The 23,427-nt window shown below is 44.7% G+C and overlaps 1 protein-coding gene across 1 annotated transcript; it reads left to right on the forward strand.

Moving 5' to 3' along the window:
* Positions 1-289: 289 nt before the first annotated feature.
* LOC100192141 (probable WRKY transcription factor 3) lies at positions 290-3,875 on the forward strand. The gene is made up of 4 exons (XM_044467063.1): positions 290-596; positions 1,524-2,365; positions 2,473-2,589; positions 3,328-3,875. The coding sequence occupies exons 1-4, from the start codon at positions 408-410 to the stop codon at positions 3,584-3,586; spliced, it is 1,407 nt and encodes a 468-aa protein (XP_044322998.1). The 5' UTR covers positions 290-407; the 3' UTR covers positions 3,587-3,875.
* The last annotated feature ends 19,552 nt before the right edge of the window (positions 3,876-23,427 follow it).

The raw sequence follows: 23,427 nt of genomic DNA on the forward strand, positions 1-23,427 counted from the left end.
AGAGGAGGCTCAACGCGCCGACACAAACCAAATCATGTCCGCTTCGTGTCCGTGTCGACGCATTTGCACTTAAATTTGCGCCCCAAAGTTACACACAGATATTTGGGTTCGGTCTGTTGGTTCGGCTTACCATGTTTAGAAGGGGTGGACAAATATCTCCGTTACGGTTTCGGAAAATATCCGGGTTTTTCCTTCCGCGGGGCTTCGCCTCCGCTTGGACGACGTGGCACGAGCCACCAATCATTCAGCGCCCTCATTGCGATTTTTGTTGCCTCGCCCACTCGCACTCCCGTCCGGGGGAATAAATACCGAGCGTCCCACTTGGCAACCAATCTGACAGCAGAAAGCATCCCTCCCTCCCTCCAGCCCACGCGCTCGTCGCCGACGCGCGCGTACTCTACTCACCCATGGCGGCGGGGCAGTGGTCAGGCATCGGCGACGGCGGCGGCCTCTGGGCCCCGCCCGCGCTCGACAGCCTCTTCCCCGACGACCAGCCGTCGCCGGCCGCCTCGGCGCTGGGCTTCTTCGGTGGATCCCTCGCGCAGCTCCCTTCCCCTCCGCCGCTCTGCGGCACCGCGCTCCTCGGGTACCCCCAGGTACCGACGACCGATCTCATCTCAGCTTCCTCCCCCTAATCGCACGCTCGCTGCTGCTGTCCTGTTTGATTGATTAACAGCACGTAACTACTGTATCTGACATAGCTCGACGTACCAATTAGTAGTAATTATACCAGTAGCAGTACAGATACTGAATCGGCATGAACAGGGTAGATTTTCCTTCTGTTGTTTCTGTTGCCAATCCAGCTCCCTCCGCATTGCTATTTTTAGGCCGCGGGATCGGAATTTCCGCGCCCTGTGGCCCGTGCTCCTTGGAATTATTGGCCCTGGACGCCCCAGCCGGAAGGGGACCAGCTTCTCCAGGGACGAATGGCCTGCATTGCACGTGCGTCAAGTTAATCGCGGGTCGGCCTCGGCCCGTGGATTGGTAACTGTCAAGGTCGCCGATGTGTGCCTTCTGCCTTGCCGACAGCTGCACATTGATGTGCTGGGCGCCCCAAAAAAATTCACGTGCTAACAGGTCGAGTTATAGATAAGTAAACATCGCAATCGACAAGGACAGGCAGTGGGCGGGCGATCTTTCCAAGAACCTGATGTTTCTTGAGATGGTGGAGTAGATTTGTGGTCGGTGTAGTTAGAGCGTTAATGGTGGCACCTTCGTCTTCCATTTTGAAAGCGTTAAGGAGCCTGATGGTTTCCCTTCAATAATATTAGAAACCATGGTGCTTGCCCTTGATTCCTTTACGTCAAAATTTGTTGATACCACGTCGATGTCCACTTTTCCTATGCTATGTTTTGTTACTGTTGTACTATGTTTTGTTAAAACCGGTATGTTTTTGTTGAATTCATTTACATGGTTTCGTTACTATTGCACTGTGTTTTCTGAGTTGCTTTATATGGTTTTTTAGTTACTATTGCAATAGTATGTTCTATTATAACTGGTATTTATATTTTCTTCGTTTGCAGGACAACTTTGATGTGTTCCATGAACAAGACCTAGCACAGCTGGCAGCACAAGTAGCTCAAAAGAAAGAGTTGCGGGAAAAACAAGGGGCGGGATTGCATCACAAGATTGGACCTCAACTAGCTTTTTCTAAATACAGTATACTTGATCAAGTGGACAACTCTTCTTCTTTCTCATTGGCAACTTCAGTGCTGACACCTCAGCATGTCAGTTCTTCCGTAGGCGCGGCATCAATGCAGGGACAGACTTTGCCATCACACACTGGTAGTGGTAGTGTCAACACTGGACCAACTGGAGTTTTACAAGTGCTCCAAGATTCATCCACCACTCTGGACAGTATCAACACTGGATCAACTGGAGTTCTGGAAGCACTCCAAGGTTCATCCATCACTCTGGATAGACCTGCTGATGATGGATACAACTGGCGTAAGTATGGACAAAAGGCAGTCAAGGGTGGGAAGTATCCAAGGAGCTATTACAAATGTACCCTGAATTGCCCGGTCAGGAAAAATGTAGAGCACTCTGCAGATGGACGAATTATTAAAATAATTTATAGAGGTCAGCACTGCCATGAACCCCCCTCAAAGAGGTTTAAAGATTGTGGTGATTTATTGAATGAGTTAAATGATTTCAATGATGCCAAGGAGCCTTCAACTAAATCACAATTAGGTTGTCAAGGTTATTATGGAAAACCTATAACGCCAAATGGAATGATGACGGATGTTTTATTGCCAACGAAGGAAGAGGGGGATGAGCAATTATCTAGTTTAAGTGATATCCGGGAAGGTGATGGTGAAATAAGAACTGTTGATGGAGATGATGGTGATGCCGATGCAAATGAAAGGTATTTCCTACAGCTGAACATAAATTCCTTACTTGGAACTTTGCTAAGTTCATCCAGACTTCCTAATTAGCATCTTTAAGCTTACTGTTATTATTTCCGTGAGGCAGGAATGCACCAGGTCAAAAGATTATCGTGAGTACAACGAGCGATGTTGATCTTTTGGACGACGGCTATAGGTGGCGCAAGTATGGACAGAAAGTGGTGAGAGGAAATCCTCACCCAAGGTAAGCCCATCATCTCATTTTATTGTTGAATCTTTGAAGTTTTTTCTTTACCATTTTATCTTAGAAAATGTGTCATATTTACAATTATATATGTGATAACTGCCTTGAATACTAATTGGTTAATGTTGGAGCCTATGAAGTTTGTTGGCATCAACTTGATGTTGTTATTGACTTTGTTGGCATCAACATGATGTTATTGACAACTCCACATGGCTCACTTGCACTTGCACACGCATGGGACATTTGTCTTGCAGCAATGCATGGAAAAGGCTTTAAATTTGCATTCAAGAGAAATATACATCTGACAAGCTTAAAAAGCATGATAGGCTAATACTGCTTGTTAATGACAGCCAATATCCATCCTACATAGAATTGGCTTTGGAATTATTTGGCAAAGAATTCATGCCTTGCTTATCTTATAATTCAACTGATATGAAGATCCTCCTGCTGATCTAAGTATATTTTGTAACTGCTGCTCTGGTTTATTTGAATGAGTACACATTTGACTGTTACACACATAGTTGGTGAAACAAGGAATACATTTCTTCTTTTATTCTGAAAAAAGTGTGGTGATGAATAATGTGCATGCTTATCAATTGTCTGTGTATCTTCTGTTATTTTTCACAAGACCCAGCTGGCACAGACAATTTATTCCAAATTGAAAAACCATATCTCCATAACGTTTTTGAGTTCCAGAAAAAGAGTCCATGAACCTGAGTGCCTACTCTGTCCATGTAGGAGCTATTACAAGTGCACTTACCAAGGATGCGACGTCAAGAAGCATATCGAGAGATCTTCCGAGGAACCACATGCTGTGATAACTACATACGAAGGGAAGCATACGCATGACGTGCCTGAGTCTAGGAACAGAAGCCAAGCCACAGGTCAACACCACTGCAAAGAGCAGACTTATTCAGAACAATCAGCTGCAAGCTTCTGCAGTAGCTCGGAAAAGAGAAAATATGGAACAGCCATTCTGAACGATCTCGCCTTCTAGTTTGGTCCCCGTGTCTTCTTTACCGACCACGGTGGTGGCTCGCGAAAGAAAGAAAGAAACACAATTCGATTGGTTCTTCGGTGACGGGCTGTTATTGCTCATGCTCTGTTTGCTGTATATTCCCCACTCCAGTAATAACTCTTGCATATGCAGAAATTGTAACTGTTGAACATGATGGGTGGTCCATTGTTGGTAAAAACCTTCCAGTTGGACCAGCATGACTGCGTGTCAGGTGCACATACTTTGTCTGTTGAAAACTTGGCTATTTCAGTTAAACAGCACAAGGCAATGATTGCATGTTAACCCAACTGCAATTTGAAGTATAGTTTGTTAAGATGTTACTATAACTGACACTGATTAAAAAAGTCGTGCTTCTAAAAACTAATCTGTATGTATACTGGAAGTCATTTAACAGATTCATTGAAATCTATGTGATTGCTGTAATTTCTGCTCTGCCCTGGCACATTATCGACAAGAAAATAAAATGAAATACAGGTTGTGTTCTGAACGGGTATCTTTCTTCTTTCCTTGTCAACATCTTCCACGTCCACGAAAACTGTTGCCACCTGCAATCGTGGATCTTGGACTGAACTATAGTTGTCTCAGCCGTTCCTCCAATCCTAGCAGTTACATTCTTCTTTTTAGGGAATCCTAGTAGTTATATTGTTCATAGGATTAAGCTTTTGGGAGAATTCTCTGTCACAACCAGGCGGTGAATCCTATTTCTCGCGAGGCCGGCGGATAGCCACCAAACCCATAACTCTCGCCGCTTGCATTAATTCTGGACGGGCCCACTTATTCGCTTTGTGTCGCATGCTGCGAAGTAGAACCGCGGTAGATTTTTTTCGGGAGACCCGCCTTCTGGTTAAGGGAAGGTTAACCGGTTTTCTTTTCTGACTTTTCTTTTTTGCTTTCTGAAATACGAGAACAATATTCAAATGCGCACAATTTTTGAAAGTCGGAATATCTTTTAAAATTCAAAATTATTTTTTGAAATCTGGAACATTTTTCAAATTCTTGATCAATTTTTTAATCCAGGTACATTTCTCAAAATACTGAAAAATTATGAATTCAGAATATTTTTCAAATTCAAGAACTTTTTTGAAATCCGAGAATATTTTTCAAATTCATGAGCTTTTATGAAATTTGGAATATTTCTCCCAAATTCGTGAAACATATTTTGAAATCCAGGAATATTTCTCAAATTATGAACATATTTTCAATTGAGAGCATTTATCAAATTCATGAATTTTTGACATCCAGGAACATTTTTCAACTTCACAAACGTTTTTAATATTCAAAACATTTTTTCAAATTCACAAACATTTTTGAAATTATTGCACTTTTTGAAATTCAAGAACATCTGTTGAAAATCCATAAACATTTTTCAAACTCATGATTTTTTTTGAATTGTGAAACATATTCTGAAATTCAGAACTTTTTGAAATCTCAAACTTTTCCAATGAATAAAAAACTGAAAAGGCCAAAATCACTAATTAAGGGGTACCATTTGCAAAAGTCACTCCCATTTGTCGCAAACTCTGAGTTTTCCTTTCTGCATAGTTTCGTTTATTCAAACCATTTTATCTCTTAAACCATGTGTCCAAATCATGAACCATTTTCACAATTGGATTTCAAACGTCGAGATCCTCGAAACTAGATCCCATGTTAATAGGTTTCAACGAACTTTTTTTCATGAAAAACCCTAGAAAACCAGAAAGAAAAAAAAATGATCCGAAGCACGATTTTCCCTCACTTTTTCCCTTTCCGCGAGGCACATTTGGTCCTCTAGCAAAAAGAAATGTGTGCCTTCACAAGAAGCAAAGTTGTGCCTCTTGCAAAACTAAAAGAAAACACATTTTTTCCGTTTCCGAGAGGCATAGTTGTGCCTATTGTGGAAGCAAAACTGTGCCTCTCCGAGAAGCAAATTTGTGCTTCGCACGGAAGAAAAAGAACATGTGTTTTTCTTTATTGAGAGGCGCGAAGCAAAACTGTGCCTCCACGAGTAGCAAATTTGTGCCCTTGTGGATGTAAAAAATCACATTTTTTTCGAGAGTTGTGCCTCTCGCGGAAGCAAACACGTGCCTCCTCGAGAAGCAAATATGTGCCTCTCGAGGAAGAAGAAAAAATGAGTTTTTCGGCACAAATTTTTTGGGGGTCCATAACCTAGGGGAGACCAGGCAAAAATTGAAAACCCGAAAAAGCCTCGTCTAAAACCCGAAAATACGTACACAACAAATATCCAGAGGGAGTGTCCAAAATGCGACACATGATGGCGGCTGAGAGCAAGCCAAGTGACGCCCTCTCAGCCGACCCAAAGTGGCCCTTGAGGGGCTCCCGCAAGGGTTGCCCCTCAATTAATTGCTCTCCAGGAAAGACATGAAAAAATAAAAAAATTAGGGGAGACCCACATATGGCCCGGCCCAAAGCTACCACCCAGGGGGAATGGGGCTGCCCGTTTCTTCTCTGTTCCTTGCATAGGTCGGGGAATAGGAGGTCCATACATAGGTGCAAATCCTATATGACGCTCCCAATGTCGCTTTGTCGAGCAAACGCACAGTCCTAGAGAGGCGACCGACTAACAAAGCTGCCCGGTTTAGCGTTTCACAGATCCTGGTTTTGGGAACCTTCTAGAAGGTACTTAACCAGTTCGGGTTCATTTTTTTTCTTGTTTTCATTTTTCTATGGTTTCTTTGATCATTTCCTATTTTTTGTTTTTTATGTTCACTTTTCAAAGAAAATTATTACAATTTTTAAATATTATTTGAAATTTCAAGATGATTATACTATGTAAAAATATTACCTAATAAAAAAATTCATACATTGAAAAAACTGTATGATATGTTTTAAAAAATGTTCACGAGTGTCAAAAATGTGTTTGTGATGTTTGCAAAAAACTAGTGTATATAATGTAAAGAAATGTTTGTGTAATTAAAAAAGTGTTTCATACCATTAAAATGTATGTGACATTTAATAAAAGAATCTAGCGATTCCAAGAAAATGTTTGTGACATTTTATAAAGTGTTTATTCAATTAAAAAACTGTCCCCGTTGGTTAAAAACTGTTTATTTCCATCAAAAAGTATGTGATATTTTAAATAAATACTCACATGTGTCCAAGAAAGGTATGTGAAATCAAAAAAAGTTTATACAATCTAAAAGATTGTTCATGTAGTTTACAAAAATGTTCATATCTTAAAAATGGAAACTGATTAAACCCGCCAAAGAAACAAAAACAAAAGCAAAGAAAACAAAGAAAGAAACAAAAAATGAACCAAAAGTATAATGAAGAAAGAAAAACAAATGGAAACTAGTGAAAACAGAAAGAAAACACAAAATATAACAAAGAAAAAAACCCCGAAGAAAACCAGTGAAAAAAGAAAGTAAAAGCAAAAGGAAGCGGAAAATAAAAAAACAAAGAAAACTGGAGCGAGCAAGCAAACCTACATCGGTGCATGAGCGATTGGTCGGATGGGCGGCCTGATTCGGTCGCCCGTTGGCGATTCCTAATAGGAATCGATACGGGTCAGACATGGCGCTGGTGGTACCACCCTATTGGTTTGGTACATCGACATCTCGGGCTGTGTCCAGGGATCTCTAGGCCTGTAATCTTGTGGACTAGGCCTATGCTGCCTCTTTGATTCACCAAAATTTCAAAACACTGTAACAAGGAAAGAGAAATCACATAAATTGAATGTCATGATAAATCAAGATTGTAGGATCATTTGACTGTGCACAAGAAAAACATAAAATTCTTCATGTGAGGTTGGAGTGGATGGACATTTTTTGTTGATTTTCTTTTTGCGAAAAGGCCCAAGGCTATATATTAAGTGTCAAAGATACTTATGTACATACTCATACAAAAAGATAAAATTACAATCATATCATTGTGAGTGTTGAAGTTTTCTTTCTCTTGCATCCACCGATGGTGTGCCATGAGGTTATCTCGATGTCGCCTCTAGGACTCTGCTTCGACGCAACAATTTTTTTTAAACCTAGAAACTAGTAGAAGCAATTGTTGGGAAAGTCGTTGATGCAAACCAGGAGACACCGACGATCACGATTTGCGAAGCAAATCACAACCCAAGAAGAAAATGCTGATAAAGACATGCATAAACTTGGAAGACCACGATCAATGATCGAACCCTGGCGGATTAACTGGAAATCTAAACAAACCGGATCCTGGAGCGCATGCCCTCCCCCAACGATAAGCACAATAAAGGAACGAGGACGAGCAAGGAGAATATTATTCCTACATTGGGACAACATCGTTGCCTCACAGTCCCAAACCAATCACCAAGATTCTCTAAAGAAAACTTGAGAAAAATCACCCATGTTGTTGCCCGACAAGTCCGGGTATGATGACGAGCTTGCCACCCTTCAGGACCGTGTTCTAATGCTTTCTTCTCGGTGACCTAGCCAGGTCGGGCTGCCGTTGAAGATCGTCGCGCTGGATGCCTTTGGACATCGACAACTTCACCAATGCCTCCGTCAAGCACCTACTAACGCAAATCACTCGAACACACATCACATTGGGTGTCTTTTTTTTTGCATGCTCCAATTTCTTATCGAATCTAATACAAATGAATTCTAAAAGAAATTCCTATGAGTTGCAATCCTATAAGCAGTGATGGTCGGCCCACACCGGTCAAGTTTTGGGCGCGCTCGCACTCATTCACGTTTCGGCCTCATCGTTGTTCCTCCTCGCGCCGTCCCTGCCTTTCGGCCTCGCGTGAAGCACAATTGACTGACCCTATACAATAAAAATTCATGTACCTGAGATTTAGCAGAAGCAATTTTTTGTTATCGAATTCTGCAAAATTTATTTGGAAATTCTCTGAACGAAAGAGTCCCTTCATGGTTTCTGGACTGACCAATGAATCAAAGGATCACCACCTCCCTCCAAATTCCCTTTTTCTGCCCACACTACTCCCTGCCGGTACAACACAGAGAACATCAATCATTTTTATTTGCAACACAGTACAAACGCAAACGCTCATACATACGCGTATACATTTCTTTCTATGAACGCAGACACATACAACCTACCCCATAAGCACCTTTGAGAGACTAATCCGGCAGGAATAATACGAGCACCAAATTTGAACCCTAATGGGCCGAGGATACCACTGTCCAACCATGGTTGGTTGACAGAACATCAATCATGTAGTACACCTGTTGTAGCTGCTCGCGCTTTTGGAGACCGCGTTTTTGGAGACACCGAGTTCGGTCGTTTCTGAATCGGGCGAACCACCGCAGACAGGCAGAGAAGACGGAGGAAAACTATGAGTACGGGAGCGTTCCGTGCCCATACGAAGAGGAAAGAGAGAGCGAGCGAGAGTACCTTGCGCTGTAGTCGTTTCGGTTGTGAGGATGAGAGAATAGAAAAAAAAATCTAAAAAAAGGCAGCAGCATGCGGCCGTTGCGTACGAGATTCTGAAGCTTGACGCCACATGATCCGCAGGAACGTATGCCTTGTCGTTGGTTGGAGTCGGGTCCTGGGTAGGCCCATTTGGCGCCACCGAACACAGCGGGCCTGAGCTGGGTCGGCTAGGGGTAGTCTAAGACGTGTCCTTTCATCTGAGAATCATGACGTCCTTCCGTCTCATCTCTAGGGACATTTGCTGGTACATCTTCAAGGGTTAGCCTTCAGTTGTTCACGGAGCACGTACGTTGCGCCTCAAAATATTCGTCCTGCGAAACAAATCTGTTGCAAAAAACAAAACAAAAACTGTTGCGAATAGAGGACCGAAATGTTTGATGCAGAGATCATGACCTTCTTATTAACTGAATGCTCGGACGTACTCGGCTGTATTCAGTTCTGTGTTACCTCGCAAAAAAAAAGGATATCCAGTTCTGTGTCGTGTGTCGTGTGCCGTGTGTTTGCATCGCCTTCTTGGGACCTTTTGTTAGCCATATGTGCGGGAGAGAGTGTAATCAGTTCCGCAACCGATGACATATACAGTAGAAAAGTGTGAGCACCTTCCTATATTATGCCAGCTGCAACCAGTGACATTCATCGAATCTACGACATGTACTCCCTCCGTTCGGAATTACTTGTCACAAAAATGAATAAAAATGGATGTGTCTACAACTAAAATATATTTAGATATATCCATTTCTTGAACGAGTAATTCCCAACGAAGGAAGTAACACTCAGACTGCGTAAATTCTGGGACAGAATCAATGAATTAATTACTCTGTGTATCAAGCAGTAAAGGGTAGCTACATGACTCGTGATGAGGCGAGGAACAATTCCAAAACAGCTGCAACTTCGTTTCCAAAAAAAAAAAAAAAGCTGCAACCAAAAGCATTGCGACGCCGCTCCACTCAAGCCGTTTCCCAGCTTGGCTCCCGCTCGAGCTGCACGCACGACCTTCTTGATTTATCCACTATAAGCATTTTTCTCGGCGGTGGCCCCATCGCCACACAAAATCTCGATCGTAGAAAATTCAGGTGAGTCGGGAACTGATTTTCTGCAAGTGATGATATGATACGGGCTGTGTCTTGTCGAGGGTCTTGTCACGTTTACTGGCTAGGTAAGCTAGCTCGGCCGTGTCTCTGCATCTGGTTAATCTGTATGGACGTCGCCAATCATGGCATGGTAGTTCGATTAACAGAACTGATTATGGCGCCAACGGTTTACTTGATCTGCCGTGGTGGGTGTACCCAACAGCACAATTAGGCAACAAAAACACAGCTCTTCTTGGTTTACAAATGCTTCATCAGAGTTTCGTCATGACCAAACCGCAGGCCCAGCCAGAACCGAATCATTGGCGTGCACTCAGACTATCATCCATATTATTAATTGCGAGAGGAATTGATTCCACGGTTTCATTAATACAGCATGGTCGGGCACGCAAGACGATAATCAGAGGCCGGGCCTAACAGTCGTTAGCAACTGTTGATCAGCAGAGCACCCATGCCTGTCAGCTCAGCTGGGGAAGAGTGGTACCACAACTGCACAAACGGACTAGCTCGTGGCGTGAGGACAGACCGACCGTGCGCAGTGCACATACCCGCTAGCGCGCGTGCGAGAGCCGTTCCCGTAGTCGGAAAACACGGATCCGCGGCGCAGCCGCCGCACTGACCCCGTGACATCCGTTCCAGTTCAGACCTTCATCGTCGCGTTTCCACTAGTGGTAGTAGAGAATACTTTCTGCGTCCTTTCTGGCTTAATTTGATCCCTCCGCATATAGTAGTACGAGTATACAATATCCGGCACCCACACGGATGCCCTATCCCTAGATTTCCCTTTTGAAAACTAGCGTCCCCGATGATTGTGTCGTGAGAGAAGCACTCCCCGAGATTCCGCTGCTGGAGCACCAACAAATTTATATGCGATCGTCCATTCCAAATGAATTCTTTTGCGGTGTTCCATTCGTGCGTAGGACCCCGTGGAAAAATATTTCCGTAGGAGAAAGGAGCATTGTCACATCACACACACACGCGCGAGCGCGCGCGCACACGCACACACACACAAAACACACGAACACCTGTTCTAGATTTCAGGATGTGGCCAACTTGAAATGAGAGCTCGCCTTTCGTCGATTTGCCATGGCCTTCTGCATGTGTAATGGACGATGATAGGCGAAAGCGGAAGATAATATAGTTTAGAGAGGAATAGTTACAACAACAACCTTTATAGCTCCCTTTGCTTAGACTTTTTTTTATGTTGAGGAATCCTTTGCTTGGATTCGTGGTGCACTCGGTAGATTGCAAAAAATATTCTACGTCAACACGGAACCAACGTCGTGTTGGCCCGCCCGTCACATGCATGCCCACTCTCCCACTAATCACAAGATTACTTACTTCGTCAGAGGCATAGACTATTAGACCGGCCAGCACCCACTAACTGTCGACTTAGATTATTATTTTGTGAGGTTCCTCATCCTAGTTTTCAACTCTACCCTCTAGATGCCGCCAGCAGCTGCATTGTCGATGCTACACCTAGAATATAGTCTAGCAGACAAATTTTACAATTGGCTGTCTCTTGTGACCTAATTTGGTCTGTCCGGTTATAAACTGAAAAGAAACACAGAGAAAATACTTACTTGGTCAAATTGAAACCCTAAAAATTCATGCCCGACTTATATTCTTACTGTGAGTTTTTCTTTTCTTGGCCTTTTGAGGTTGAGCGTGTCAACTCTCAAAGTACCTAGTGATCCCCAACCTAATCTTGATTGTATTAGCCCGTTCACTCTTTAGAAAAAAGAATTAGCCCGTTCACCGAATCTTCGTGTGTTGACCAAATGTCCGTAGACATAAGGATATCTGTACTGGCATTGTAAGAAAAAGATATATGTACTGTCTGTGATAGTTGGAAATGGAGGTAATAGCACCGCAGGTCCCTGAACTTGCATGTCATGTGATGGTTTGGCCCTTGAAGTTGAAAAAGTAGATTATTTCATCCCTTAACTTGTTATGGATGTGCAAATTTAGTCCAGGGCCAATCAGAACTCGCCAAGTGGATGCCAAGTGGCCTGGCTGGTCAGCGCGCATCATTTTTCACTTAGCTTCCTGCCTTTGTGACGAATCAACCCGCAGTTCAACACAACGTGGCACATGTGTTGGTATATTCCTTGGAATATTCTATCCTGTCGGCAGCTCCCCCTCCACTCACCTCTCTGCTCCCTCGCTTGCTTCCTCTGCTCCAGCACGTCGCCGCCGTCCAGCCCGCCGCTGACGCCAGCTCACCGCCATGGTATCTTGGAGTGAAGGATCCAGCTCGTCGTTCGACGGCTACTCTGTCACAAGTGAGGTTAGTTCGTCACTATGCCTCTGGCAGTTAGGGTTAGGGCAAGAATGGGGAATTTTGCTGACTAGAATGTGTTGTAGGCTCCCTGCTCCTGCTACCATTTTCTGCTCTGAGTGGAGAGGCCTTGCTCCAGATCTTGCAGCTAGATGTGAACACAGTTGTGTCTGTGAGAAGTTAGTGTCCTTTGAATTAGTTGATAGTGGAAGGAGGTATCTTGCTTGTGCACAAAAGGTTAGTAGATCTACAGTTAAATCCAAACTTGGAATGTTTCATTTTACTGTGATTTGTATAAGAATGTGTCACAACATCTTGTTTGTGAACCTAACTTGATTTTTCAGCTAACAACATCTTGTTTGTGAATTTAACTGAATTTAAATGAACTAACTAAACTTAAATGAACTAAATAGAACCTAACTGAACTTAACTAAAGCTAACTGAACTTACCTGAACCTAACTAAACCTAACTGAACCCCAAGCTTTTTTCATTTATCTAAAGTTGTTTTCTTTCTTATTTGTAGGAAATACCTAAATGCAACTTTGTGGAGTGGATTGACCCTGAATGGCCTGCCATTCTGAAGATGAGTTTAGCTAGGGTTTGGGGCATGTATGAAGATGAGAACAAGCTAAGGCTCAGGGAAAATGTAGTTAATGCTAAAGAAAATTTTAGGGTTGTGAAAGAGAAGGAAAAGATGGAAAAAGATCTGAGGTTTTTTAAACTAGATTTTGCTAAGATGGTGGCTGACAAGGAGCAGGCAATTACTGAGTTGGGCAATGCAAGACTTGCTCTTTCTGACCTAGAGCAAGAGCTTGAGAAGAACAAGCTGTCTGATAAATCTAGCACTGGCATACATCAGGTTTTGAGGGCTAAGGCAGAGAAAGAGAGGGATGAGATGAAGCAACAGATGGACAAGATGAAGGAAGAGATGGACAAAGTGGTGTCACAGAGGGATGAGCTGAAGAAGGAGAAGAAGAAACTAGAGTACATGATTGGTGATTTGTTCAGGCACAAGGAGGAGACCAAGAGCAAGATAAGGAGGGTGAAGGAGATCTTAGATGAATTTGAGTAATTGATTGTTGGTGTAATGCTGCCTTAAGTTGGAGCTATTAATTAGTTGTACTGAATTTGTTGGTGTAATGCCAGTATTATGTAATGCACTGAATTTTTATGACTGCTTTTAGTTAATTAAATCTGTATGTCTGAATGTTTCCAGTTAAGTGCAATTTTTACAGTGTCAGTTAACTAGTTATCTAAATATGTATGACTGCTTTTAGTGTTACTAGTTATCTGAATCTTCAGTGTACTTAATTTAAATGAGCCATTTCAGTTAACAACAAAAAATTCAGTTATCTGAAGATTCAATTAACTAAATTTAAATGAGTTATATCCAGTTAACAAAAAATTAGTTATATAGTTAACAAATCTAGAGTAGTGCACAGCAACAGCAGCATGGCAAGCACAGCTGCAGCAACAACAACATCGCAACCAAGTGAAATGCATGCCAATGAAGCAGCAACATAGCCTACAGAACTGTTGCATGCCAAGTGAAAAATTGTAGCTACAGACCACATCATAAGTGGCACTCTATGGAAACATAGTACCAGATTACAACAACAATTGCAGCAAAATAGTACCAGATGGCATTGTAACAGAGCATTCTAACAGCAGCATAATTATATAGATAGCATTGCAGCAAAGTTCAACCAGATATAGAAGCAGTTCAACCAGATGTGCCTAACCATTCCACATTACAATTAACTTATGTGCTCTGCTTATATAGAGCACACCTAACATAAACTAACCAGAATATCACTAACTTATATGCTGAAATTTTGCTAGTCAGCATACCTAACTACTGCATCATCTTGTTGTTCAGCATGTCTAGCATCTTCAGTTCTTCATGTGCTTCAGGCGCTCCGAGCGGCGCACCTCCTCTGCAAATGGCCTCTTCTTCGTCTTCTCCGGCTCCTGTGCTGCCGCCGCCACCTTCTCTTCTTCTGCTTCAGCCACCACCTCCTACTTGACGATGTCAGGCACATCTAGGAGCACCTCCACGTTAATCGGGAGGTCTATGTCGCCCTCCCTAGCATGGTGGACTTGCGCGACCATCTGGATCTCCTCCTCCTCCTCCTCCTCTTCGTCATCCGACAGCACAACGACCGACACCTCGACATCGTCAAACGAGGCATACGAGTCAGAGGAGTCAGAATCCCCTCTGTAGCCCGAGTCATTGTCGGAGTCCACCTTGCAATACTCCGAGTCAGACGATAGAGAGACATCATCGTCGTTGATGTGGACGAGGGGCGCCGACGCAGGCAGGGCAGAACCACGTCGTGGACGCGCTACATCCTCGACCACACACGGTTCGGATCCGGTTGCGGCTACCGCATGGTGGCGGACCTATACATTCACCATCGCGAGCGCTGTCGCGGATCGTCGAAGCGCGTCTCCGCCATTGTGAAACGGAAGATGTTGGCCGGAGGGGTACCTGGGCCATCCACGATAGCGCGCATCTTCTCGTCGTCGGTCATCGCATCGATGAGGGCGCGTGCGTGGTACCTAAGCATGTCGATGCTGGGGAACCACCATCCTATCTCCTGGAGCTCCGCGCGTGCGACCTCGTCGCCGCCTGCCAGCTCGTCGACCATCCTATGCCATGCAGGGTGGTTGTCCATGGCGTCGGCGGCGGCGTCGAGATGGCCGGCGAGGGTTTTCTTGTGGTGGAGAGGGAGGTGGGGAGCATAGAGCCCGATGCGTCATGAAATGCAAGTGGTGAGTGGGGGCGGTGGGTGGTGGCCTCTTAATAGGAGTGGAAGAGCGAACGACACCGCTCTGATAAGCACTTACAGTCTATATCAACATAACAAGCGTAGCAATGAGTATCTAGCAAGATCACTAGTACTAGCGCACTAGCATGGAGCTTAACCTATCAAACAAAGGGTCCATGGTTCAATACCCAGGACAAACATTTTTTGGAATTTTTTTAATTAACAATAACAGTATTCACTCCAAAAAAGATCAATATTCAGTTAACAACAACAGTATTCACTCCAAAACATTTTTTAAGATTTTTTTCAGTTAAAAGCAGCAAAATTCAGTTCAAAGCATATGCACTGGATCACTGAAACTAGATCACTAAGTTAACTACATCTTCAGTGAAATCACTGATGTGGTGCCATGAAATCAGTAGGAGCATTGAGATCAGGAATTGTCCTCTGATCTCCAAACAGAAGCCATCTCCATCCTGCATATGGAACATTTGCTCCGCCTCTCCCTGCAACAGGTATTGATCCTCCTGTCCAAGCATATGGATTTGCATTTGCTGCTTCTCCTCTCCGTGCAAATGGTATTGCTCCTCCTCTCCAAGCATCTGGATTTGCATTCGCTGCTCCTCCTGTCCCTGCAGATGGTATTTCTCCTCCTGTCCAAGCATATGGATTTGCATTTGCTGCTTCTCCTCTCCCTGCAAATGGTATTGCTCCTCCTCTCCAAGCATATGGATTTGCATTTGCTGCTCCTCCTGTCCCTGCAGATGGTATTGATCCTCCTCTCCAAGCATATGCATTTGCATTTGCTGCTTCTCCTATCCCTGCAAATGGAACTTCCCCTCTACCTTAATTTACATTTGCTCTTCCTCTCCCTGCATTTGCATTTGCTCTTCCTCTCCCTGCATTTGCATTTGCTCCTCTTCCCCTACCTGAATTTGCATTTGCTCCTCTTCCTCTACCTGCATTTGACCCTCTTCCTCTTTCTGTGGTTGCTCCTCTGGCTGCAACTGCATCTGGATTTCTTTGTCTTTTTTTACCTCTTCCCCTACCAGATCCTTCTCCTCTGTCAGCTACTGTGGTTGCCCTTGTCTGTCTACCTATGTTCATTTCTATAGTAACCCTTGGCTGAGGTATTGCAGCACCAGCAGCGGCAATAAATGCAGTTTGCTCAGGTAGTGGCCCATGAACCCTCTGAGGAGCTCTTCTTGCAATCTCTCTTTGAGCCATGTTGTAGACCATACTGAATGGTGTGTCAATTGGATTCAATAAAGGATCTGGCTAGTTAGGGAAGATGTTCTGCACAAATTCATATAAGTACAACAATTTCAGTAAAATGCAATGAAATTTAGTAAAATGCAGTGAAATTCAGTGAACTGAATTGAAGTTTAGTAAAATTCATTCACCTGAAGAAATGTTGGGTCATCATAGTTCTCATCAACAACCTATACCCCTTCTTCAATGAGAGCCTCCTGCCATCTGTAATGCCCCTTTCTGTTGTGATCAGCTCTCCCACAAATAGAGAAGTACATTGTAGAACCTTTTTTGTTCAAAACCCTAACACCATTCTTGATCTTCTCCTCTGGGGTCTTCTTCCTGTTTTTCTTGGGTCTATCCAACTGTTTGGTGAACACTGGTGGATACAGCTTATAACCATTCTGTTTCTCCCACTCCTTAGGGTCTGCAAGAGGGACAAGAGTGTATCCATAAGCTTTGAGATATGTCTAAACAGTGTAGCAGTCATGAACTAGTGTCTCTGGGTTAATTCTCTCCTCCCTGCAACATGCTATGCAATGGCCACATGGTACTCCAGATAACTGCCATCTCCTGCAATCACAAGTGTGCAAGCAGAGGTCCACAGTGTAGCTATTGTTGCTAGACTGAACTCTGAAGATTTGTTGGCCAACTTCTGCTACATGGCAGTTAGCAGCAAACTCTGTGTTCTTATCTAACTTCTTCTTGATCTTGGGACATATTCTCTGGCCTGTCCACTTTTCAATAGCTTCTCTTTGTTTGCTAACAATCCTGCTCATCATCTTATAGAAAATGTACTCAAGCATGCTGAGCACTGCCATCTCGCTGCCCTCAAGGATGTAGCTGCATACAGATAGGAAGAAAACAGGTTGGTATGATAAGATAATTAGCAGTATAGATGGGATGTATGTTAAAATCAAAACAACTTAGGAAAGTGACCAGCAAACTACCTGTTAAAAACCTGAGTTATTGTTGAGCATGATGTCACATTTGGGGAATTCACTGAAGAATGCTTTGCACCAAGTTTTCCACTCTAGTATTTCAGTCCAATGGAAAGCAGCTGCACTGTAGTCATCCATTTTCTGACAGTTTTCTCTCCACTTCACTTTGTTTGGAGATCTTGCAATTGCCCACAAGTCTTGCTTCAGTACCTCTTCTTTGTGCTTCTCATTAAAATTCTGGTAAATATGTCTGACACAAAACCTGTGTTCTGAATCTGGCCAAACTTTGTGCAATGCATTTATTAAACCTTTCTGTTTGTCACTTATGATTGTGAAAGGGACAATGTTAGTGATGTTGAGATCATCTCTGAGAGTGGTCAGAAACCACTCCCATGAATCTGTGCATTCAACTTCCACCCATCCCATTGCAATTGGGAATATGCAGTCATTGGGATCAATACCAACAGCACTAAGTAGCACTCCTTTGAACCTTGTTTTCATGTGACAACCATCAATGAAGATGATTGACCTGCAGCCCTTTAGCCACCCTCTCTTACATGCATCATATGACAAGTACAATGTTTTCAAACATTTTCTGCCCAATGGAAATTTTGTATCTTTCGCCAGTGAAGTTGTGAGCAGAAATGTAGACCCAGGGTTTTTGGTCCTTAATTCTTGTCCATAGTCCCAAAGCCTACTGAATTTCTCTTCCTCATCACCATGAATCTCATTAAGTGCTTGCTTTCTAGCCCTAACAAGCTTCCATCTGTTAGGAGTAGCATTGAATTCCTTAATAATTTTCCTTGAAAATGTTGCAAGTGACATCTTCTAGTCATCTCTGAACTCATCCAAGAAAAACTGGCACAAAAACTTGGCTGTCAAATCCTTCAACTTCTACTTTTTCTAACAGACATGCTCTCCAAAGTAGGCCTTGATGACAAATCCTCCAGTCCTGTTGTCCTTGCTAGCTTTAAGAAGCCATGGGTAACCTCTCTGAAAAACAGCCTCCTATCTCGCCCTTGTTATTTGTCATCTCCATGGATGTGCTGCCGCGCATCATGATCAAGGCTGCCAACCTAGGTGTCATTGGAAAGTTCACGGGCATCGACGCTCATCGGTCGGTGTCAATCTACGCAGACGGTGTGGTCTTATTTGTTAAACCCAAGGAGCTGGACCTCACGCTTGTTAGATCGGTGTTACAGGTGTTTGGTGAGGCATCAGGACTTAGCATTAACTACCAAAAGTCGATGGCCATCATGATTCATGGGGATAACAGTGATAGAGATCGGGTGCAGTCCCTCCTACATTGTCATTTGGGTAACTTCCCATGCAAATATCTTGGACTCCAACTGGCCATTAGACAACTTTCGAGTGCCGATTGGCAGCCCATGATCGACCAAGCTAAAATTTTCGCCCCGGCTTGGCAAAGGGGGCTGATACATCGCCCAAGTCGATTGGTGCTTGTTAAGTCTGTGATTGCGGCCAAACCCATCCATCATTTTATGATCACGGAGGCTCCAGTCTGGGTTTTTGAAGAGATCGACCAATGGATGCTCTCGTCTTTTTGGGCTGGCAAAGAGAAAGCGAACGGCGGTTAATGCCTTGTTGCTTGGAATTCGGTTTGCATACCGACTTGGCAAGGCGGCTTGGGCATTCTCAATCTTCAGTTACAAGGGTTGGCCCTGAGAGTTTGATGGGAGTGGCTAAGAAGGACGGATCCTGACTGTCCATGGCAAGGCTTACCCATGGCGGTTGATAGAGAGGCTCAGGAGGTCTTTGACACCATGGTGCACATCTCAGCGGGGAAGGGCAGCAAGGTCCTGTTTTGGAGAGATCGATGGATTCATGGCTTTGCGATTAAGGATATTGCGCCGCTCATCCACGCGTTAGTGGACATGCGAAAGATCAACCGTCGCACGGTCGAGGAAGGTTTACTGGAGGGGCGATGGTTGCTTGATATCAGCGGAGAGGTAAACTTTGTAGGTCACATGCAACTCTTACATCTCAACCTTGCGATCAGTATGATCAATCGTGATCCCACCAGAGACAACTCTTTCTCGTGGCCGTCTGACCCATCCGGATCTTACACTACAAAGTCCACCTACAATCGCCTTTGCCAAGGCGCCGAGAGGGCACCCTACGTCACTTGCATTTGGAGAAGTTGGGCCCTCCTGAAGTGTAAACTCTTCGTGTGGTTGGCAGTGCAACACCGGATTTGGACTTCTGACAGAAGAGCTAGGCATGGACTCCAGGATGCTCTGTCCTCTTGTTTCACGTGTCTTCAAGACGAGGACAATGCGGAGCACATTCTCATTCAGTGCGTCTATGCCAGGGAAGTGTGGCACTACATTTTCGAGGCTTTGAGCTACAGGGTAGTACCCCTAGACCGGTGGACACATTACTTGAGTGGTGGCTGGCCACGAGGGCTATCTTCAGGAAAGGTTATAAGCGCGGCTTTGACACGGTCATCATCGCGACCACTTGAGCTCTTTGGAAGCAACGTAACACTAGAGACTTTCACCGGATCAACCAACAGAAGACTGCGCCTAAGTTGGCCCTTGCCATCATTGCGGAGCTCAAAGAATGGAGACTGGCAGGCCTGGGTGGAGGAGGTTATGGTTCGTTCTGTGAGAGCGTAGGCATAGGCTAGCTAGTTGGGCGTGCTAGGGTGTGCGTTTCTCTTTGGAAGTTCTCTTCCATTCTTGTAAATCTTGTAAATGACGATTGCTCTCTTCTTCTATAAAGTTAAGGTATGCCTTTGGCGTACTCTCAAAAAAAAACTGTTAGGTCTGCATCGCACGAAGTTTAAAGCACCCTCTAGCTAGGCTCAATAGCTATGCTCGAATCAGCGGTTTCTGGAGAGCCGGGCTCGGCCGAAGCAGGGGAGGAGAACGCGATGCTGAGCTCGTGCGACCAAGGAGATGCCGTGAGCTCGCGTGCGTCTCCGAAAAATCGGCGGGAGGATTTTGGCTCACCTGTCGCCGATTCGGTCGCCCCTATTTAGCCCCCTCCTCTCACGCCCAAAGTCGAGCTTTCCGCCGACACGCATCGGCACCGACGAGCAGGTAAGCGGTGCTTCTTCACGGGTGGTCCACGACAGCGACAACTCCTGTTCTCAAATTCTCCGACCGTTCCCGCATCCACCTCCAGCTACAGCCATGGCCTCTGCGAGTTCAATCACCTTGTTCTCTTTGTTCGTTGCAGCTAGATCCGAGAGCATGTGGTCGTACGATTTTGATGTGCAAGTGTGCTAGGGTTGATTCGTGTAGTTCATGTGCTATGGTTACTGTCAATGTGGTAGATTGTGATGCTGTGGTAGCTATTGGTGGTGGATTTGTAGCATGGTAGAGTAGTGTGAAAGTGATGAACACATTCATAGTGAGTTGTCATGTATGCTCCTCCTTTCTTTTTTCGCGAATACGCAAAGCTTGCGTATCATTCATTGATAGGTAGAAAAAATAGTACAAGGTGTTGGTGTTACACTCGGATCATACACGGTAAGGAGTGAAAGAGAGAACACCTAAGTAGCAAAGGAGGGGCTGCTGAACCCTGGCTAGGCTAATTCACCAGTGTCAATGATGTTGGTGACTCCGGTTGCTCCTACCCTAGCCCACAATCGTGCCTCATCTCGAATGAGGTTGAGTAGGTGCTGGGTAGATGGGCGAATGTTGTCGAAGATCGCTCCGCTCCGGTGCTTCTAGATCTCCCAAGCCGTCAAAGAGATAATTGTTGGAAATATGCCCTAGAGGCAATAATAAAAGTGTTATTATTATATTTCTTTGTTCATGATAATAGTCTTTTATTCATGCTATAACTGTATTATCCGGAAATCGTAATACACGTGTGAATACATAGACCACAATATGTCCCTAGTGAGCCTCTAGTTGACTAGCTCGTTGTGATCAACATATAGTCATGGTTTCCTGGCTATGGACATTGGATGTCGTTGATAACGGGATCACATCATTAGGAGAATGATGTGATGGACAAGACCCAATCCTAAGCCTAGCACAAAGATCGTGTAGTTCGTTTGCTAGAGCTTTGCCAATGTCAAGTATCTCTTCCTTTGACCATGAGAGCGTGTAACTCCTAGATACCGTAGGAGTGCTTTGGGTGTATCAAACGTCACAACGTAACTGGGTGACTATAAAGGTGCACTACAGGTATCTCCGAAAGTATCTATTGTTTTATGCGGATCGAGACTGGGATTTGTCACTCCGTGTAAACGAAGAGGTATCTCTGGGCCCACTCGGTAGGACATCATCATATGCGCAATGTGACCAAGGAGTTGATCACGGGATGATGTGTTACGGAACGAGTAAAGTGACTTGCCGGTAACGAGATTGAACAAGGTATTGGATACCGATGATCGAGTCTCGGGCAAGTAACATACCGATAGACAAAGGGAATTGAATACGGGATTGAATAAGTCCTTGACATCGTGGTTCATCCGATGAGATCATCGTGGAACATGTGGGAGCCATCATGGGTATCCAGATCCCGCTGTTGGTTATTGACCGGAGAACGTCTCGGTCATGTCTGCATGTCTCCCGAACCCGTAGGGTCTACACACTTAAGGTTCGATGATGCTAGGGTTATAAAGGAAGCTTGTATGTGGTTACCGAATGTTGTTCGGAGTCCCGGATGAGATCCCGGACGTCACGAGGAGTTCCGGAATGGTCCGGAGGTAAAGATTTATATATGGGAAGTCCTGTTTTGGTCACCGGAAAAGTTTCGGGCGATATCGGTATTGTACCGGGACCACCGGGAGGGTCCCGGGGGTCCACCAAGTGGGGCCACCTGCCCCAGAAGGCTGCGTGGGCCAAGTGTGGGAGGGGACCAGCCCCTAGGTGGGCTGGTGCGCCCCCCACAGGCCCACCTAGTGTGCGCCTCCCCTCTCTCCCCCTCTTGGCCGCCTCCCCAAGTCCCATCTAGGGCTGGCCGCACCCCTTGGGGTGGGAAACCCTAAAGGGGGCGCAGCCCCCTTCTCCCCTATATAAATAGAGGCCTGGGGCTGCCCATAACACATGAGAACTTCTTCTCTCGTTGGTGCAGCCCTGCCTCTCCTCCTCCTCCTCTCCCATGGTGCTTGGCGAAGCCCTGCAGGATTGCCACGCTCCTCCATCACCACCACGCCGTTGTGCTGCTGTTGGATGGAGTCTTCCTCAACCTCTCCCTCTCTCTTTGCTGGATCAAGGCGTGGGAGACGTCACCGGGCTGTACGTGTGTTGAATGCGGAGGTGCCGTCCGTTCGGCACTTGGTCATCGGTGATTTGGATCACGACGAGTACGACTCCGTCAACCCCGTTCACTTGAACGCTTCCGCTTAGCGATCTACAACGGTATGTAGATGCACTCTCCTTCCCCACGTTGCTGGTTTCTCCATAGATAGATCTTGGTGACACGTAGGAAAATTTTGAATTTCTGCTACGTTCCCCAACAGTGGCATCATGAGCTAGGTCTATTGCGTAGATTCTTTGCGAGAGTAGAACACAAAGTAGTTGTGGGCGTTGATGTTGTTCAATATGCTTACCGTTACTAGTCCAATCTTGTTTCGACGGTATTGTGGGATGAAGCGGCCCGGACCGACCTTACACGTACTCTTACGTGAGACAGGTTCCACCGATTGACATGCACTTGGTGCATAAGGTGGCTAGCGGGTGCCAGTCTCTCCCATTTTAGTCGGAACGGATTCGATGAAAAGGGTCCTTATGAAGGGTAAATAGCAATTGGCATATCACGTTGTGGTCTTGCGTAGGTAAGAAACGTTCTTGCTAGAAACCCATAGCAGCCACGTAAAACATGCAAACAACAATTAGAGGACGTCTAACTTGTTTTTGCAGGGTATGCTATGTGATGTGATATGGCCAAGAAGAATGTGATGAATGATATGTGATGTATGAGATTGATCATGTTCTTGTAATAGGATTCACGACTTGCATGTCGATGAGTATGACAACCGGCAGGAGCCATAGGAGTTGTCTTTATTTATTGTATGACCTGTGTGTCATTGAAGAACGCCATGTAAACTACTTTACTTTATTGCTAAACGCGTTAGTCATAGAAGTAGAAGTAGTCGTTGGCGTGACAACTTCATGAAGACACAATGATGGAGATCATGATGAT

The sequence above is a fragment of the Triticum aestivum genome, chromosome 2B (genome assembly GCF_018294505.1).
Source record: "Triticum aestivum cultivar Chinese Spring chromosome 2B, IWGSC CS RefSeq v2.1, whole genome shotgun sequence".
Lineage (NCBI taxonomy): Eukaryota > Viridiplantae > Streptophyta > Magnoliopsida > Poales > Poaceae > Triticum > Triticum aestivum.

Bases quoted from the DNA above. Each gene is read 5' to 3' on its own strand.
- LOC100192141 (XM_044467063.1), top strand. From the start codon at position 408: ATGGCGGCGGGGCAGTGGTCAGGCATCGGCGACGGCGGCGGCCTCTGG. The intron at 597-1,523 runs GTACCGACGACC...CTTCGTTTGCAG, and splicing joins CGCTCCTCGGGTACCCCCAG to GACAACTTTGATGTGTTCCA. The intron at 2,590-3,327 runs GTAAGCCCATCA...CTGTCCATGTAG, and splicing joins AGAGGAAATCCTCACCCAAG to GAGCTATTACAAGTGCACTT.